Genomic DNA, 20,640 nt, shown 5'->3' on the forward strand with positions numbered 1-20,640 from the left:
ACAAAATAATTTCAAGAGTCCCTATTTCTTTCCCTGTTCATCAATTAGAAAAACAAAAACAAAAACTATCTTTCCTCTCCTCAGTTAGGATTTAATGTAACCATTTTCCAGCCTGAACAATCACTGAATATAACTGAGCAGAAAACTACATCAAGGTCTCAAAATTACAATCAATTTGCTTTTTCTTCTTGATTTTTTTTTTAAATTTTTTTTTTTAACGTTTATTTGTTTTTGAGACAGAGAGAGACAGAGCATGAACGGGGAGGGTCAGAGAGAGGGAGACACAGAATCCGAAACAGGCTCCAGGCTCTGAGCTGTCTGCACAGAGCCGGACGCGGGGCTCGAACTCACGGACCGCGAGATCATGACCTGAGCCGAAGTCAGCCGCTTAACCGACTGAGCCACCCAGGTGCCCCTCTTCTTGATTTTTAAGAGCATTATCATGTAATATAACAATTCTGACAAATTATTTGTTACTAGGAAAAGAAAATATTAAAAGTAAAATGTCTGGCCTCAAACTATAGCCAAAAGCAAAAAACAAACAAAAAACCTCACCATGGGGAGCCTGGGTGGCTCAGTCATTTGAGTATCCGACTACTGATTTCGGCTCAGGTCATGATCTCATGGTTCATGGGATCGAGACCCTTGTTGGGCTCCATACTGGCAGCAGGGAGCCTGCTTGGGATTCTCTCTCTCCCTGTCTCTCTTGTTCTAAGCTTATCTTTGGTTAATGAGGGGAAAAAACAAAAAATGTCAACTACATGTAAACCAAATTAAATGATTTCCAGCATTCTATGCAAAGCCCTAGTTCACAAATTCCTTGGTGTATTAAGTATCAAAAGCAGAATTCAATATTTATACCAACATTTTCAAGCACTAATATCCAGGAATTTTAACACTGGGCAAAAGAGAATATTAATAACAATAAAATATGGCTCTGACAAAGTTGAGAAACAGAGAAGTATGTCAATCACGTCTGATCTTCCCAAAGAGAGAAAAAATAATAAGTACCTTGTCAAATAAGCTGCTTATCATCAACTGGACTCTTCACCCTTAGCTGGGTGTTCTATTCACAGAGAATACTGTCCGAGGCAGGAAAAGTACAAATAAGGCTCACATGTATTTCAACCTTAATACCTCCTGCCAGAAGTAATAAGGGCTTATTACTTGGGAAGAAGTAACAGATTCCTCAAACTTTCTAATTCAAGGCAATTCAGTATACAAATATTATCTATGCAAGTAGATTTATTTTTGAAAAAAGTATAAAAAGGCTTTAAGATATTTTTAAAGTATTTTTAAAGTAAAGTATAAAATTACAATCAAGCTATTCGAAAAAAGCTCATTGTTATTCAATAATTACATGTAAGGCCTATGTAACCACTAGTCCCCAAGAATACAAACAAACTTGTTCATTTCCCTCCTTAACAGAACCCCAGTCTTATTTTAAAACAGGCTTCCAGAGGAAAAAAAAAGAGAGGTTAGAGTGGGAGAGAGCCAAAGCACTTAAAAACTGAGAATAAACTGAGGGCTGATGGGGGGTAGGAGGGAGGGGAGGGTGGGTGATGGGTATTGAAGAGGGCATCTTTTGGGATGAGCACTGGGTGTTGTATGGAAACCAATTTGACAATAAATTTCATATATTTAAAAAAATTTTTTAAATAAAAATAAATAAAAATAAAAATAAAACAGCCTTCCAGGGGTGCCTGGGTGGGTGGCTCAGTCGGTCAAGCGTCCAACTTCAGCTCAGGTCATGATCTCACGGTTTTTGAGTTCGAGCCCCGTGTGGGGCTCTCCACTGTCAGTGCAGAGCCCGCTTCAGATCCTTTGTCTCCTTTTCTCCACTCCTCCTCCATCCTCTCTCTCTTAAAAATAAATAACATAAAAAAAAAAAAAAAAACCCAGGGGCGCCTGGGTAGCTCAGTCGGTTGAGCGTCCAACTTCGGCTCAGGTCATGATCTCGTGGTCTGTGAGTTCAAGCCCCGCGTCGGGTTCTGTGCTGACAGCTCAGAACCTGGAGCCTGCTTCGGATTTTGCGTCTCCCTCTCTCTCTCTGACCCCCCCCCCATTCATGCTCTCTCTGTCTCAAAATTAAATAAAACATTAAAAAAAAAAAACAAAAAACCCAACCTCCTATATTTAAATCATTTAGGCTATAGACCTGTGTTCTAGGTTGCTAAGACACACCTAGTTTATATCTGTTGTCCTGGAATAATTAAGTCCTCTTTCATTTTCAAGTGCCTTGGTTTGGGTGATAAATTACATAATCCTTATAGTTTTAGTACATTTTGTCTGGGAGACTTCTGCTAAAATGCACAAGTTTCCTGGGCACTTGCATTTACTAATTTAGATAACTAAGGGCAGAAAAGTACCTAGGGGGATTTAAGGATAATTGTTCATCCCATTGGTAGACTAGAAGAGGAGAGGAAGGTTGAGACTTCAGGTCAACTGGGCTTAAGAAATGACCTGAGGCTTCTATCCTTCCTCCCCTGCCAACCCCAGTCCAGGCAGGTACCATCTTTATTTCCTTGGCCCTCCCATGGTTTACTCCAACAACAAACTGTTAATCTTCCCATTCCCCACCATACCATAAATTTCCTAAAGGCAAAGACTACATGTTATTTAGCTTTCTATCCATGTCTAATCCCGTGTTCATCAGGTAGGAAGCGCTCATTAAATTTTTTCCCTGAATGAATGAAAAAACATCATTAAGGCTAGCACAAAAAACATTCAATAATGGTTTTCCTCCATGCACTCCTTATTTTTAACTTTTACATTGGTTTCAGTGTTCAGGGGGAAGTACTAAAACCATTATGCAAGCTCTACATTTTTCAAGTTTTAGTATTAGTGATCATTTTGTTTTCTATTATAGGAGGTAATAAAAATAATGCTTAAGAGTAAAATATGGCATTCAATTATGTAAGCAATTTCAAAGTGGGGCTATGTTTTCTTTTATTCAAATATGTTGAAAATAAAAGTAAATTGTTTTTATTAATTTTTTAAAATATAAACACTGACTCCAAGGATAGCAAATGAGGTTAGAAGGAGTAAGAAATAAACATGCTGACATTTAAAAAGCAAGTCTATATTTCATGTGAATTCTGGGAATAATCTATTGTAATTACACTGTTTCATCTCATGAAAACTAAATGCACCACACTTGGTATGAAAAAATTTAAGCACAATAGGTTCCTTCACATGACAGATATGAATTACCAATAAGGTATTAAAGGAAGTTCTGATACTAAAACTATATACAACATTGACTTATTTTGATAGGATTTTGTTTTTCAATTTTTGTCTTTAAACATATGATCAACAAGTAGCAACTCATGGTTCTCTTGAAATGTAAGGCTGGATGTGAAAATGGGTTACTTCTTTATGCTGTGGGATGATGAATGTTAGGGGTAAGAAAGCTACTAGTTTCTCTAGCCTGACAGCCTCCTCAGTACACTATTGCTGAGAACTTCTCCCTCAGTTATACACCAGAAAACAAACATAATTAGTCCTAAATCATTTCCAACACCAACTCAAGAGTTTGAGATCTGCTATATTTTGAACCACTGCCTACATGGCAAAGTTAAATGCCACACCCAGATGTTTTTAATTTGGTATACTGATCACAATGAAAGTTAATTAAAGAATAAAATCCACCAGCTTTATCAACAACCTTAGTTTGCAAGTGACATAAATTACCAAAGATGGAATCTTAATTTTTTTAAGTTCTATTTCACGACTATTTCTGGATTACTACATAATGTGTTTTAAAGCATGACTCCACATGACTCCTCCTGTGATCTGTTCTAGGGTAACAGCCTGCACCCTGAATCCCAATATTTATCTCCTAAATATTCAATTACTCTCAAGAGGTACTATACATGAGTGCACAAACAAAAGTGTAAATCTATCACTACTGGGGAAAAAAAGGCTCAAAATACCTTCACCTATGACAGCCTTTAAAAATTAGTAACAACAACAACATTTAGTTATTAAAAGATATACTTTTGAAGGGATATAGCCCTTTAGCAGTCAAATAACACTCTTTAATTCAAATTAATTGTGGGCAATGTCTTTTGGAAGCTGAGGAACACAGACTACAGCTTCTGTAAACTGTGGTCTATTTCAACACATTGAACAAGAAGAAAGGTACAGTAAAACCTTTTCTAATCAGCAACATAAAGGACAATTGGGTATGGCAGGGAAATCTAAAGTAATCAACAGCACATAACTCGTAAAAGTGTCACACTTACTTAGATTCAAAATACCAGCTATAGAACAAAAGTCATTGCTGTTTCCAAGTAAAGACAGATGCAGGTTACATCTTTAGAAAACAGATCCAAAAAGTAGTTTTTAACCCTACCAAAATACTGGGTTAAAAAAATTCCAGTAACCCATGGTGCATTCAGTAAACAAACTACACACTTTATAAGTTACAAACTTTATAGATAATTAAACTGATCAGCAAAAGAAGTAGAAGTTTCCAAAACTTTCACATTTTCCAAGATCACCAAAAATTAATTTAATCAATCTCCCATTTAAAAAAAATTTTTTTTAACATGTATTTATTTTTGAGAGACAGAGCATGAGTGGGGGAGGGGCAGAGAGAGAGGGAGACACAGAATCTGAAGCAGGCTCCAGGCTCTGAGCTGTTAGCACAGAGCCCAAGACTGGGCTCAAACTCATGAACCATGAGATCATGACCTGAGCCGAAGTTGGACCCTTAACCGACTGAGCCACCCAGGCGCTTCAATCTCCCAATTTTTAAAACATGCTAAATGAACAAACTAAACTAGACAGACCTAAAAATATAAAAGTACTGCGGTCCTGGCCGTGCAGCAGGGAGATAACTTCCTGGTTTGTCCTGAATGGTTGTCTAGGAGTAATCAGTTGCTTGAGCACAGCTGGGAGAATATCCACAAGCAGCTGACTCTCTGCAGACACTCTGTAGTTTTCCAAAGAGAAGTAAACTAATTACTTGTGTTTCAAGTCCACAGAATACATAGATCTGTCAGTCTAGCTTTGCTCTGAGGTCTGATGGCTTGAGCAAAAATAAATCATTTAAAAGATGCTTTCATAACAACGGAAGTTCGTGGAAGGAAGTACACATAAGAATACTCAAATACAGTTCCTTACTCTGCAACTTTAATACCTTGTAGACAGGTGTATTTTCTCAACTATCTCAACCCTTACTTGGTTAGCAGGGAGCACTGAATAATAAACAAGAGACTACACACATACCACCTAGCATATGGCTAATACAATACCACACAATTTAATCCTGAAGTACCCCTCGCATTACTGAAAGCAAAAAGACACTTTTTAAGTGTCTCTGTAGGGGCACCTACATGGCTCAGTAGGTTAAACGTCTGACTCTTAACGTCGGCTCAGGTTATTATCTCCCTCGTTTGCGAGTTTGAGCCCCGTGTCAGGTTCCTCCACAGACAGTGAGGAGTCTGCTTGGGATTCTTTCTCTCTTCCTCTCTCTCTACCCCTTCCCCACCTGCTTAAAAAAAAAAAAAAAAAAAAAAAAAAAAGTCTTTGTATGAATTTTCATTCTGAAGGCAGACAACAGGTATAAACCTTTGTATTATGTTAAGTTACCTGTCTGTCTTCAGTCTCCTCAACTCCCAACAATATGCTATATACAGAAACAAAAGATTTAAATTAAAGGAGGTATCTTCAAACACCATAAGCAGGGCAGAGCACACTGGACCTCCAGCATATAACGATCACTTATCAACTATAAACACAACAGTATGTATACTCACTTAACACTTGAAAGAGAAGTGGATATTCAAGAAGCTAGATTGTGAGGTAAAACATACACAAAATAAAGGCAACCAGCTCCTCATCAGCTGTTCCCAGCTCTGGGTGTTAAGAGCTTAGTTGTTCTTTGTTCCCTTCTTTATATAGTACAAGACAGCCCAAGAGACTAGATGCTCTGAAATTCTTCGAATTCTAATAGTGATTTTCCTCTTTGGCCTTGGAAAAGTTAGTCACCCTCTTCAGGTAAATAATTAAATAAAAAGTAAATTCACAGGGAGTCCTAAATATTAACACACATATTATATTCTGATCTCAAAAACAGAACAGAATCCAAATTTGGTAGCATTGCATTCAAAGCCCTTTTTATTTTTAAATTTTTTCTTAACGTCTATTCATTTTTGAGATGGAGAGAGACAGAGGGGGAGGGGCAGAGAGAGAGGGAGACACAGAATCCCAAGTAGGCTCCAGGCTCTGAGCTGTCAGCACAGAGCCTGATGCAAGATCCTGACCTATGATGAAGTCAGCCGCTTAACTGCTTAACCACCCACTGAGCCACCCCTCAGAGCCCTTTTTAAATGTTTATTAGAGAAAGAGAAAAAACACACACGCAGGGGAGGGGGGCAGAGAGAGAGGGAAACAGAGAATCCCAAGCAGGCTCCCCACCTGACTTGGGGCTCCAACTCATGAACCACAAGACCATGACCCAAGTGGAAATCAAGAGTGAGACGCTCAACCGACTGGGCCATCCAGGTACCCCAAAGCCCTTTTTGATCTAACTTGAAGCACAACTGTCTACAGATAAACAGCAACTTTAGATTCCTTGTTATCCTAAGAACTTTTCATACCTTCCTCCCTTTGGTCACACAGTTTCCTCAGCCTATGAAATCCTTCCCCCTTTTCTGCCTACTGAAATTATACTTGTCCTTCAATCGCCATTTAAATGCCTTCTATGACCTATCTACCCACCAATCATTTCAAGCATATTCACTTTTCCCTTTAAACTACCATTGTATTTTTCCTTTATCTCCATTAATTCCTTTTTTTTACACACGGTAAATTGTTTATATGTACCTTCTCTGCTACAGGAAATGCGGGGACTCTGTGACTCGTACAAGCCTAACGGTAATTTACACATAGTTTGTGCTTAATTATGGAACCAGACTGAACATGAGGTGGTATCAGTGGGCCAACATCAGAAAAGTGATGCCCAAATTACTGTTTTTCAAACAATGGACCATAACCTAATAGTCATGAAATTCATGACTATTCATTCACCATCAGCATTCAAAAAACAAAAAATTCCAAAATACTGAACAGACTAAAAACTGTCAGGAGGCATGATACCAGTAAATACAGTTTAGTGAAACTTGTTTCACATGGATTTTTTTTTTTTGTATTTATATTGGGTTCTAATATAAAATGTATTTCTTACAGAGAGTTGAAAGTTTTTAAATATATATATAAAATGTTCATTTTTGAAAGAGAGAGAGAGAGAGAGAGAGAGAGAGAGAGACAGAACATGAGAGGGGGAGGAGCAGAGAGAGGAGGAGATAGAGAATCTGAAGCAGGTTCCAGACTCAGCTTCAGCACAGAGCCCAACACGGGGCCAGAATCCACGAACCGTGAGATCATGACCTGAGCCAAAGTCAGATGCTTAACTGACTGAGCCACCCAGGCCACCCCAAGAGAATTGCACGTTTTTAAGAAATATTTTAAAACTGTGGATTAAGCGTCCAAATCTTGCTTTTGGCTCTGGTCATGATCTCACAGTCCGTGGGTTCATGCATAGGCTGCTAGGGATTCTCTCCCCATCTCTCTACCCCTCGTCCCACCCCCTTTCTCTCAAGATAAATGAACAAACTTAAACTGCCTATATATTTTTTTCCACACGTGGAGCTGGAGTCATACCACCCATACATAGGTTTTTTTTTTTTTACAGGATTGCCAGAGCAGCACAGAAATCATCTACACAGCAGTCAAAGAGAACGATTCTAAATGCCTCTAACCTAAACCACCACAATATCCAGTGTCAGAAATGCCACCATCTACCGAATAAATTCACCACAGATCATGCTCCCAAAGCACCATGCAGTGATCAAAAATTTTAAGTGTCTGCTTGTCAAGTGAGCCTCTTGCTTATCCTAAGAATCACTCCCAACAGAACTTATCTTAAAAAATAATTATCCTTGAGAGCATGGTAACAAACCCTCACCTGGAACAAACTAGTCAGTGGGGGCTGACTGAACCCTTCTTCACAATCATTTATATGACCTAGACACATCTTCATGTTACTAAACAACAGGTCTGTTCCTGGTAACGGCAATGTTGTGGAAGTGATTTCTAAGGGGAAGATAATGGTATTTTCAAATTTAGTTTTATTTGTTTGCTACCTCAACTACCTAGGGAATTAAAAGCGTGTCCTGGGACTGCAATTACAATTATGTCAGGCTCTCCTCACTGATAACCAATAAAGATAGCAACAAACAAGGGCAAAGAATAACCACTTTGTTCCCCCGTCACCCATTCAATTTTACAACCAGAGAGATGGTAAATAAAGATATAAGACAGTTATATTTTGTAATAATAGAACCAAAGCTCAAGCTAATATCCAAGTTTATAAGGATGTGACTGAATTTTAAGTGACTATTTAGTCAAGAATAGTTGACTACTAAGAGTCAAAAATAGCTCAGAAAACAGGGACACCTTGGTGGCTCAGTCTTTTAAGCAGCCAAAACTCTTATAATTTCAGCTCAGGTCATGATCTCACAGTTGTAAGATCAAGCCCTAAGCTGGGTTCCACACTGAGCACAGAGCCTGCTTGGGATTGTCTCTCTCCCTCTCTCTCTCTCTCTCTCTGACCCTCCCCCACTCACGCTTGCCCTCAACATAAACTTAAAAAAAAAAAAAGTTAAAAAAATAGCTGAGAAAACAAAGAAATGGAAAATATACCAGATTTAAAATTCAAAAACCTGGATTTAATTCTGGTTAACACCCATTAGTGCAACACCCAGTTTCCTCTCATAAAAAAGGGACAGATAATGCTCATACATTCATTCAGCAAGTATTTATTGAATAATAGCCTCTACGTGCCATTATGTTGGCTAGGGAAACAACATAGATGAACACAGTCCCCAACCTCAAGGAATTTGTATTTTCCCTATCTCACAAGGCTATTGTTAAGATGAAATGTAAACACACTATGCAAACACACTACATGAAGTGCAAAGTGATATAATGATTTTATTAACTTGTTTTACCTCTTCATCACCCATCTTTACTACAACATTTAGAAAGATTCAATGAAGTCTAGATGAGCAGATGTAATAGTCCACTATCTTACTTAACTGATTTTCTATGGGCTGGAATTCAGGAGCCTAACAAATCACCATTAGTACAGTCTTTGTTCATAACTCTCAGTATAATCACGAAAATAAAATGAAACGAGAATTCAAGGCCTAGAACCTGTAGTGTCATCCAGGTCTGGGCTGGGTATGTGGGTTGTATTACCCACACCTGCCTGGCAAAGGGAGTAAAAAATAAACACTTCTAGGCCCCATGCAAGACCTACTGAATCATACAAAACCCTTAAAGGGTGAGCCCAAGAATCTACTACACTTTTGACAAGCACACCTAGTGATTCCTATGCTCACTAAAGCTCAAGAATCACTACCACAAAATTTTCTTTTGATTAACAACCATGATTTCAAACACTATTTCCAAAATCTATCTGGAAACTCTGGGCCAAATAGAAGTCAGCTACAAATGAGAAAGCAGATCCTGGGAAGGTACTTAGCAGTCAACATTAAATGACTCACACTTAACTCATAAAAATACTTCTTGTGGCACCAACCTCTTTTTAATCCAAACTTTCACATAAAATGAAGCCCCACCCACCCAAAAAAAAAAAAAAAAGGAAAAAGAATGCCCATGAGATATCCCTAAATTATTAAAATTAACTCCAAATAAACAAATTTATATAGATACATATAACTTCAATTTTCTTTCTTTTTTTTTTTTTGAGAGAGAGAGAGAGAAGGGGAGGGGTAGAGGGAGCAGGAGAGAGAGAGAATTTTACGCAAGCTCCACGCCCAATGTGGAGCCCTATTCAGGGCTTGATCCCACCCAGGACCCTAGGATCAGGAGTTGGATGCTCAACCAACCTAGCCACCCAGGCCCCGCTATAGCTTCAATTTTTCTTATGGTTTAACTTTAACAAGGGGAAGGTGATGGGAATATTATCTTGTAGCTATCAAGAGGGAAGGCATATACTCTACCCGGCATGAATATAATCATGATTCTGAATGCATACAAACCAATCTTTATCTTATAAAAGAGCACACTACCCAAATACCAAACTAGCCAAAAGACAAATATAATTCCTCAAAAATATGATGGTACCACAACCATATCCACTGTATGTTTAAACTCTCCTAAGGTCACCTCCAAGAAATCAGTCAGGAGTCCTTAGACTCCTACTTTAACCTTAAGAAAATTAACCTGAAATCAAATGTTACTTCACATACTATATAATTAGTGCGAAGATATATTTATTTTGGTTCTATTTATTCAAAGTATCCCTCCAGGTATACAGAGATCAAAGGGAAGACATTCAATATATGCTACACTGGGAAAAATTACAAGGTGGAGACTAACATTGCTAGTAGAAATCTTACCATCTGCAATAAAATTTAGAGCCCAGAGGGCTTGTTCATACTCTAGTACCAAAGAAATTGATGTTCTTCCTTTTGTCCAAGCCTTTCATCCCTTAAATCTCAAAGTTGCAGTCTTTTTTCACACCTCACACCTCTATCAGTTATCCAAACAACTGCAACATATGAAAACTGGAATAATCTGTACAGAAGGAAAACATCTAAAATAGGGACAAATCTCAAACAGCAATTATCAAGGTCCAGACATGCACCTATGACTTCTTACAAACTATGTCTACACAATAATAATCTACCTGTGCCTAATCCTGACCCCACTTGGCACTTCATCAACATGAAAACTTTCCTGGGACAACAGAGAAGTTAACTTAAGGAACTTGGATGGGAGACAAGAGAAAAGCTCTAAGGAGTGCTGTCTAAAGAATGCTTTATGAAAATTAGCATCAACCTAACCAAAAGCAAAACAAGTAGCAGGCACATATATCCCTCAAGAATCATGTCTGTTTGACCTCTGATTTCTTCCTCTCACTTGAAAACCTAAGGAGATAATGGAGACTTTGGAGAAGGGAAGAGACTCTAGAACTGAGGTCTCAGAGAACTTGCTAACTTGCTTGACTCTCTGTTGCAACTATCACCATTTCCACTCCAGTAGCAGAGAAGCTTCACAGAATTTGGAAATCAAAATAGTTGGAAGGTGAGAAACCACTGCCAGTAAGACGTCTGATCACCACCGCCTTCCAAAGAAAGGTTCTCTAAGCAAAGAGGATTATTTTGCCCTGCCCACTTTCTTGTCTCTTTTAAGACAAAGTTCTCCAGTCACCACCAGAATGTGCGAAAATTCAATGTTTTCTCCCTAGAAGGAGGGATGGGCCTGGACTGGAACATGGGCCTGAGGCAAGTCCTTCTACTTGTCCTAGCAGATCTGAGGTCTCCCAGTACCTAATTTAGATCTAGACTCTGCTGCAGAATCATAATAAAGGCAAAAAGCTACTATGTTCACATATATATACACATATATGTTTGAAATGGTTGATCACGTTAGCTGTAGTCTTCCTCAGTTATTTATTTTCGTTTAGTTCCTTTAGCTCTTATAAAGAGTAAATGATTTAGAACTTTATCAGAAATTTACAATTTTAAATAAAGACTTCAATTTTAAATTTAAAAATAAACAAACAGCTGGATCCAAAGTTAACTTCCAAAGGGAAAGGAAAATGACAATTCCAAGAGCTTCTACCAGAAGGAAACATCAGCCACAGATTTTGAGTCATCTAGAAAGAAAAGAATTAGATGCCCAGGTATAAAGCAAAAGGTCACTACTGCATTCTTTATCTGAAGGCGCAGATGCCCGAGGATTAAGAACGTATTGCCAGAGAATAAGAAAAGAGCATGCCAGGCACTGATGAAAAAAGAGAGCATAAACGGAAGGTTTAATAGCGCCAAACACTTACTCTAGTGAGCCGCTCTTTCTTCAGAAGAGGAAACAGAATGAGTGGATACTGTAGAGTAAGAATGTCCAGGATAAGGGCAAGGGGCATAAGGTGGGGTGGATAAGGGGTGGATTCCTCTTCGGTCCAGATCTTCAAGATACTAACCTCTTTGAAACCCTGACCAAGCAAACCTACCATTTTACTAAAGGAGAGGCTGGAGGTTGTGGAAACTAAAACTAAAAAACATTTATAAAAAATGAGAAAGACTTCATGAGGGCAAACCCAAGCCCTGAGGGAGAGGGCAAAAGTCTGAAAATCAAACAAGGTTCAGTAAAAAGGCGAGAGATCCAGGACTGAGGACTGCTGAGGAGAATGTTGATAATGAGAGAGTAAACCCCCCACCAGTCCACCCGCAATCACCAAACGAATTTTAATACAAAGTACAAAGTACAAAGCCACAACACCTGGATAAAAGGGTGGAGCGGGTCTGCGCGGAAACTGCAAGAAAGGCGGCATCCGGCTGGAGCTTTATAGGGATGCGGTGGGGAAGCGAGGATGGAGTGTGAGGGGGGAGGGGCTGCAGCAGGGAAGAGGATGGGTTGCAGCAGCAGAAGGGGCCTAAAAAGAGAAGGGAAAGCAGCCTGGAGGAGGGAAAGAACAGGATAAAGTCAAGCGCGGGATCACAAGAGGATAGAGCAGGAGAGAGGATGGAAAGACATGCCAGAGAGGGGCATAGTTTGGGGGAAGTGAGAAGGAAGGAGAGCTTCACCGTAAACTGACTTTTAGTAGGAGCATGGAGCGAGCAGGAGTGAAGATGGGGAGCCAGAACAGGGACGCTCTCCGAGGGATGTAGTGATGGGAGACTCTAGATTCAAAATCCTGGTGTAATACGGAAAAGAAACGACCGTGTCCAAGACACCCTCCCCCACAACCACAACCAAAACAAGGGCATGCGAGCCAGGGTCAGAAAAGGAGGTACACTCTTGGGAGCGTGCATCCAAGAGGGAGGGGAGGAAAGGGACACACGGCAGGGTAGAAAAATGCAGGGGGTGCGTAACCAAAGGGAGAGGGTATCTAAGGAAAGAAAAAGGAGTGCAGCGGAAGGGTGCTGTTCCCAGGAGAAAAGTGGGAGCCGACCAGAGGTCCCGCCTACTTGGTCTAGGGGACAGAGGGGAGGTCCACAGGGGCGGCCAGCAGTAGTGGAGAACAAGAAACTATGATGCTGGAAAACTTGGGGAGGACACGACAGGGGCCGGGTCAGAAAAGGAGACACTGTCAGCGAGCGGCAGAAAGCAGCATGCTCAGGGGGGGAAGAGCAGAAAAGAAGGCGAAAGAATGGGGGCAGGGGTAAAGCGGCGGGGGCGCAGGGACGTAAGCTAGTTACAGGGAGGGAGGTGGGGGTCGCGGAAACCCAGGGTGCGGGGAGATGAAAGGGTCAACTCCCACGGAGGTGCGGGGTCTGAGGGGGACCGGGTCGCGAAGGCCGGTTCAGGGGCTGGGGGAGGGGGGGGGTGCGGCCTGAGGGCGACAGGGGTAGAGGGAGATGCAGGGACTGGCGGAGGAGACAGGGCGGGGCGGGGTGGGGCGGCGGGCAGCCCAGATACTCACACCTCCAGGATGCGGTCCCCCTTGCGCACCCCGGCCCGGTCGGCCGCCCCCCCGGGCAGCACGGCGCTCACATGCTGCAGCGGCGCGTACAGCTCCCCGTTGATGCTCCGCAGTTGCCCGCCCTCGCTCACTTGGCCCCGCACGTTGAAGCCGTAACCGGACTCGGACTTGACGATGCGCACGACCCGCGGGCCGCCGCCTCCCCCGCCGCCGTTCCCCGCGCAGTGGAGCCCAGAGCCCCCACCGCCGCCGCCACCTCCGTTCCTGTGAGGGGCTGAGGGGTGAATCCCTTCCCCGTCCTCGTCCGCCATCTTGCGAGCGAGCGAGCCGTACCCCCGCCCCCCTACGCCTCCACTCCCTCCCCGCGCGCGCTCGCCCTTCTCGGCAGCCGCGCGACCCCCGGAGCGCGCGCCCGCTCCGCCGCCCGCGGAACCCGAGTCGGCCACAGAGCTGCCGGGGGAGGTAAAGGGGAGGCCGGGGGCGGAGGGAAAACGGACGGTTGGGACTCGTGGAGCCTCCTGGGAGTTGTAGTTTCTGGACGGTGGGGGCGGGGGAGGGCGCCGGGCCCGGCCGGAGCGGAGGTTATGTGACGCAGTTGGGGAACAAAGCCTGCCGGGAGTTGTAGTTTGAACAGCTAACCGAGCGCCGAGTCTGGCATACTGATTGAGCTCATATCACGTGGAACGAGTTTTTTTCTTCTTTCCTTTCGTAACTCCGTTCGTAGTCTCTAAAGCAATATTAGGATAAATTGACGTTTGTGATTCAACAGACTTAAGTTACAGTCTTAAATGATAATAGCTCATTTGTTCAGTACCTTTTGTGTTCCCGTACGTTAGTTTATTCCATGGCCCCAACAAACTTGTGAGCTGACTGGATCATGAATTCATTTGTCTGTTTCACTTATTAGGAAGCTGAACCGTAGAGAGCCCAAAGTCACCCAGCTATTAGGTAACAGGAACTAAGGCCCAGTTTTTCGCAACTTTTTTTTCATGTATTGCAACTACATAAAAACTATGCCCCAACTGTACAAAAAGCATATGTGGAGGAAACATGTCTCAGCGATTTAGAACTGGATATCAGAGGGGCCAAGTAATAATTTAAGTTGGGCAATGATTTTGAAGTTACTTTAATTTCAAATTTATTTTGTTTCTTCCAACAGCACAGTAGGATTCTTTGCCAATGGCAGCAGTTGATGTTTTTTGGCAAACTACCCAAACGCAAACTCAGTGTGCAGAATGCCAGGCAAAGGGAAGTAAAAACAGTAAGAGCAAAAATAATGAAAATAGCTTACTTAAGCAATTAGTACTCAAGACCCGTATTTGATTTTATGGTACTGATGGGCTAATGAGTTAGTCTGTTACTGTTTCGTGGATGCTGACAAAAGTCCCAGAATCCCTGGGTGGGAGACAACGGGACTGTTATGACACAGGAAGTAACATGAGCTTCAGCACGTTTGTGTCAATTCCTCTTCCCCCCAAGTCTATGGGAATGACACCAATGGCTCAGATGAATGCTGTGCATTTATTTGGTGGATTTACACCACAGCTGAGAAACACTGAGCTTGGGGAACCTGCCATTTTATAGGGAAGCAGTGAGCAAACCTGTTCTTTGTGCTGGAGGGAGACATTACTTCATTCCTTAAAGTTGTTCATTATAAACACAACCCTGGGGAATGACCCTGGTAAAGAGCAGTCAGAGTCTTGAATTTTTGGCATACCCAGGAAGATGGGTAGAAGCATGACAGACTCCTGAAGGCCTGTCTCTCAACATTACGGTGTGTCAAACACTTCTAAGCGCTTTACATCTATAATCTCATTTAATCTTCACAACCCTGTAATGTGCCCTATTTATAGATGAATAAACAGGCAGAGAGAGGCCACAAAGCTAATGAACAATCCAGGAGAGGGGCACCTGGGTGGCTCAGTCAGTTGGGTGTTGACTCTTGATTTCAGCTCAGGTCATGATCTCATGGTTGGTGGGATCAAGCCCCACGTCAGGCTTCATGCTGACATGTGGAACCTGCTTGAGATTCTCTTTCTCCCCCCTCCCCACCCTTCTCCCACTCGTTGTCTCTCTCTCTCAAAAATAAATGAATAAACTTAAAAAAAAAGACAATCCAAGAGAAGCAACAGGAATGCATAGTTAAAAAAAAAAAACAACAGTAAAAGTTAACTTGCAGAGAGAGATCTGATGACTCATAAAAGCAACAGGTGGGCACCTGGGTGGCTCAGTTGGTTAAGTGTCCAACTTTGGCTGGAGTCATGATCTCCTGGTTGGTGGGTTTGAGCCCCACATCAGGCTCTGTGCTGACAGTTCAGAGCCTGGAGCCTCCTGTGTCTCCCTCTCTCTCTGCCCCTTCCTCTTCCTCTCCCTCTCTCTCTCTCTCAAAAATAAGTAAACATTAAAAAAGATTAAAAAAAAAAAAAAAAAAGCAACAGGCAACCCCCTGAAAGAATTTGTGGACTGTGTACAGGTTTCCAGTAGTTGCTCAGGATGTGGGGGAGGGGAATAGTGGAATAATTAAGACATTGCAAAACTGTGGGATAAGGATTCAGTTATTAGAACATAAAAGTTAGGGGCGCCTGGGTGGCTCAGTCGGTTGAGCATCCGACTTTGGCTCAGGTCATGATCTTGTGGCCTGTGAGTTCGAGCCCCGCGTGGAGCTCTGTGCTGACAGCTCAGAGCCTGGAGCCTGTTTCAGATTCTGTGTCTCCCTCTCTCTCTGACCCTCCTCCGTTCATGATCTGTCTCTCTCTGTCTCAAAAAATAAACGTTAAAAAAAATTTTTTAAAGAACATAAAAGTTAGTATGACCTTATTTTATAACCAAGTTAATGAAAAAGAGTGTCAATAGTTACACAACTATTACAGCAACACAGCATTACAAAGCTGCCATGTTGTGATTAGAGAGTTCTAGACTCTCTAATAGTGGCTAGGGATACAAAGATAAGTAAGATGGTATCTAAACTCCATGAAGGGCAATATGACATGGTGCAACTCACAAATGCACACACGCTTTGATCTGGCAAGTCCACTTCTAGGAATTCATTCTAAGGTCCAACTTCTACATGTGTGAAGTGACATTTTTGTGAAGATAGTCATTGCAGTATTATCTGTATTTGCAAAAGACTGGAAATAACCTAATGTTTATGTGTTAACTTAGGATACAATCACAATGGAAAATTGAAAACTGTAAATAAAGAATAAGGAAGCTCCTTAGGTACTGAAATGATCTGGTGGATACAGTACATAAGTGGAAACAAGGTACAGCACAGTCTGTAGAACATGACACCATTTTGGTATAAAAGGGGCACCATAGGTATGTTTTCATCTGTGGAAGTATTTGTATCTCTGGAAGTATTCACCAGAAACTGCTAATATTGATTGCCTCTGGGGAGGGGGACTGGGCAGCTGGGGTGGGGACAGGGGTTGGAGGGAGACTTTTCATTATATAGTTTTTTGTAGCTTCGGAATTTTTAGATGAATGTGTTGCCTATTCAAAAAATAAATACATAAAATATGTAGAAAGGATGAGATTGGAAGAAAAGGTGATCAGAGCATCAAAATAAGAAACGAAGACACCATTACTCCTCTCAAGAACTCACTATCTAGCAAGAGAGACAGCTAAAGAAGAAATTACAACACTGGCCTTGGGTCTCTGGAGTAATGAGAGCTGTGATACAGAGACCTGCACAGCCGGCAAGAGTGCCCATAAGAGCGGGGCCTTCAAAACGGAACCGCTTAACTGAGTAATCATGGGTAAGAAGGGTTAGTAAGGCAGAGAAGGATGGCATGGAAGGGCACTTCTGACCGGGGGAACAGTGCGTTCAAACAGAGATTTGAAAGAGCAGGGTGCAGAGTGAGAGCCGCCGGCAGTTCGGTAGGACTGCGGCCGAGGGGACGGGGCAGGTGGGCCAGAATAAAGGGAGGTATTCAGATATTGATCATCGTGTCCAAGAGTTCGAACTTCATTCCCAAGTATTTAAGGGGCCTCTGAATACTTTTAAGCAGAGCAGACATATTACTACATTTGTGTTTCAGAAAGTTCATCCTGCAGGAAGCGTGAACAAAATGAGGTAGTATCGACTGAGAAGTTGGTGGCGTGATTCCCGCGAGAATTGACGAGATCGAGTCTTGGGCAAGGGTGGTGGGAGGAGGCCCCCGGGGCAGAAGGCACTTGGCTACCCTCGGAGACCCGCTGTGAGGGCGGGGCAGGAAAGAATGGCCTAAGAGCCCTGACTTGGCGGTGTGATTGCCCAAGACCGATGGAAGAGGAAGAGGCTGGTGGGGAGGACAAGAAATTCAGTTCCGGGTGTGGATTGGAGGGGTTTGGGGGAGATCCAGGCAGGATGGATGACTAATTGGGTGGACACGTGAATCGCGCTGGGGAAGGGGTCTGGCCCCAGCATGGATTGGTGAGCATGGGCGCCAGGTGGTAGGTGGTGGTGGATGATGCACCAAAACAGAGCGGGTAACAAAGTGAGAGGGGTGCCAAGTCCGAAACCTGGAATGGTGTACCCTCTAGCCGGTCAGGAGGCTTAAAGAGGAAAGAGACCTGGTGACGGACTGAGAAAGAGGATTCCCAGAGCGGGGGATGGGGGTTAGGGGGCTAGGAGAGAGTGGGGTCTTGGAACTCACAGAAGCTGCCTTTGGAAATGGGACCCAGACCGTTTGCAGAGCACTTCCAACCCAAGAGCTTACGTGGTCCTCACAATAGCAAGGTAAATAGAAGTACCTACTGGAAACCAGGCTCAGCTAACCAGCAGGCCCCACTATAAACTGCTAGTTTATAGTAGTACTGAACCCAGATTTTCTGACACCATGGCCAGGACTCTCTTCACTACCCAGCTTTCTTTTGGTTAAAGAAAAAAAAAGTTCCTCCTACCCTTTATGATGTACAAAGTCAGCAGGTTTCCCTTAGGTTTATTGTTGGTATTAACTTAAGTGAAAACCCCACCTTCAAACCTTTGCTTCCGTGTATAGTCCTTTGATCCTAGATGGCCCACCTCTTTTCCTCTTTGCTGGTCTAAATTCTACTCCTTCAACCTCTTGCTTAAATCCCTCTGTAAAGCCTCCCCTGAGGATTCCAATTCACTCTGACTTCTCTTTTTTTTTAGATTCCTGTGGCAAATACACCTTCCAGTGACATCTCACACACATACACACACACACACACCTTCCAGTGAGTCACACACTTGTATAATCTCCCATTGCGGGGGGGGGGGGGGGGGCAGGACTTGTGGCTTGCTTTTAGGCAATAGAACATGGCAAAGGTGAAGTGTGTCACTCCTATGATGACAGTTACATTATATAACACTTCTTAGGAGACTGGGATCAGAGAGTCTCCTGCTGGCTCTGAGGAGGAAAGCTGCCATGTTGTGATTTGCTTATGGAGAAGACCCATGGCAGGGAGCAGCAGGGGCCTCTGGGAGCTGAGACTCGCCCCTAGCTGACAGCAAGAAAACAGGACCCTCAGTCCGGTGTCTGCAAGAAATTCTGCCAATGCCTGCATCAGCTTGGGAGAAGATCCTGGGCTCCAGTAAGAAACAGAGCCACGCCAGCATCTTGACTGCAGGCTTGTGAGATGCCACAGGGGACTTGGCTAAGTTGAACCCAGACTCCTCACCCACAAAAACTATGAAATAACAAATGTGTGTTGTTTTAAGCTGCCAAGTTTGTGGTCATTTGTTACGTGGCAGGTAACAAACATTGCTCCTATTGCATTATCGTGTGTCCCTCTGTTCAGACCATAATAATTTAATGTCTAGTCTAGCTTTACTTTTCCAATCTGAACAGAAGCTTCTTGAAAACAAGGAACCTGTCACACGTGACTTGTGTTCTCAGAGGGTAGGAGAGTGAAAGGCACAAGAGAAAGTATTGATGGAATCTTAGTCCAGGAAAGAACCATAAAGTGGCTGATAACGTGTGCTGCGTAGGGATGTGGTGGGGCAAAATGAGGAATGTGTGGGAAACACGTAAACTGATAACTGGATAGTTATCATTAGATATATTAATAAATACCACATCTAGCCCCATTCCCTCATTTTGTGGATGAAGGAATAGCTCCCTCCACTACCACCCTCCAAAAAAAGAAATAGACCCAGCAAAGTACCATGACTTGTCAAAGTCACTCAGCAGTTCTGAGGCCAGAACTCACCGCTCAGAAAAAATATTAAATGGGTTAAATGAGGCACTAAGGCACGTCATTACCCATGAATTCACGGGTTGAAGAAAACAAAAAGAAGGCCCTTTTTCTTAGACCCTTTCCCTCATTCTGACTCTCCTCCTCACTATTTTTCCTGTACTTTTTCCATGAAGACCACATGAAAAATTACTTTTTTGGTAAATTGAGTAACTGATTTGCAATAGTTGATCATATGTACAGACTAGAGGGTTTCTTCAAGATTCCTTTAGTTGCAAGGGACAGAAACTCAGTTCAAACCAGCTTAAGCCACAAAGAGAATTGATTGATTCACGTAACTAAGAATGACACTGGGTATCCCTGTTAACCGTAGCTGCATAACAAATCATCCCAAAACTTAGTGGCACGAAACCATCATTTTATTACGCTCACAGACCCTGCAGGTCAGGAATGCAGATAAAACACGTAGAGATGACTGGTCTCAGTCCCGTGGTGCCTAGGGTTTCCCCTGAGAAGCCTTGAATGCTAGGGTGATTTGAGGGCAGAGGTCATCTAGGAATGTTTTAGTCCTGGCAACAGAGGCTAACTGTCTGCTGGGACTTCAGCTTTTGGCCTGACTCCCATACATGGCCTCTTCATGAGGCTTCTTCTTGGCTTCTTCAAGCATGGTGAAGGTTACCAGGACCTTTCTTCCTAGTCCTCTTTCAGTACAACTGGCTCTCCCCACATCTGCGCCAAGAGCCTTTGAGACAAGGAGGCAGAGAGGAAGACTCAGAGCCAGTGAGTCACATGAGCACTTAGCACCAGCAGGTGCTGGCAGCTCTCACAAAGTCTATTTACTGACAACACATATCTACTAATATTTACTAATCCCTCAGATGTTTGCAAATGAGGCAAAGCTGTGAGGAGCTGTGCGGAGAAGCGGCAACTGGGCATCCAACCCCAACACCCATTCGTGGAGGGCCACATCTTCCACTGGAAGCTACCAAACCCCAACCCCATGTCCAATCCCTGGAGCTGAGCAGTTCTGTTAC

At 42.8% G+C, this 20,640-nt stretch overlaps 1 protein-coding gene and 1 long non-coding RNA gene across 4 annotated transcripts in view; one reads left to right on the top strand and one right to left on the bottom strand.

Annotated features, from left to right (window-relative positions):
- The window catches only part of SNX27 (sorting nexin 27), a 70,190-nt gene extending 56,200 nt beyond the window's left edge, over window positions 1-13,990 (bottom strand). The window contains exon 1 of the mRNA XM_060622821.3: window positions 13,466-13,990. Within this exon, the coding sequence (XP_060478804.1) occupies window positions 13,466-13,776 (311 nt within the window). The 5' untranslated portion in view covers window positions 13,777-13,990. The remainder of the gene's footprint in view (window positions 1-13,465) is intronic.
- A 2,744-nt stretch (window positions 13,991-16,734) lies between these two features.
- LOC132671709 (uncharacterized) lies at window positions 16,735-19,137 on the top strand. Of its 3 annotated transcripts, XR_013557363.1 has the most exons (3): window positions 16,735-17,223; window positions 17,506-18,185; window positions 18,789-19,137. It is a non-coding gene; the product is annotated as an uncharacterized LOC132671709 (long non-coding RNA). The 3 variants fall into 3 exon arrangements; XR_009607227.1 differs by having other exon boundaries at window positions 16,735-18,185; XR_009607226.1 differs by having other exon boundaries at window positions 16,735-17,879.
- The last annotated feature ends 1,503 nt before the right edge of the window (window positions 19,138-20,640 follow it).

This window comes from Panthera onca, chromosome C1 (assembly GCF_046562875.1).
Source record: "Panthera onca isolate mPanOnc1 chromosome C1, mPanOnc1 haplotype 2, whole genome shotgun sequence".
NCBI classification, from domain to species: domain Eukaryota; kingdom Metazoa; phylum Chordata; class Mammalia; order Carnivora; family Felidae; genus Panthera; species Panthera onca.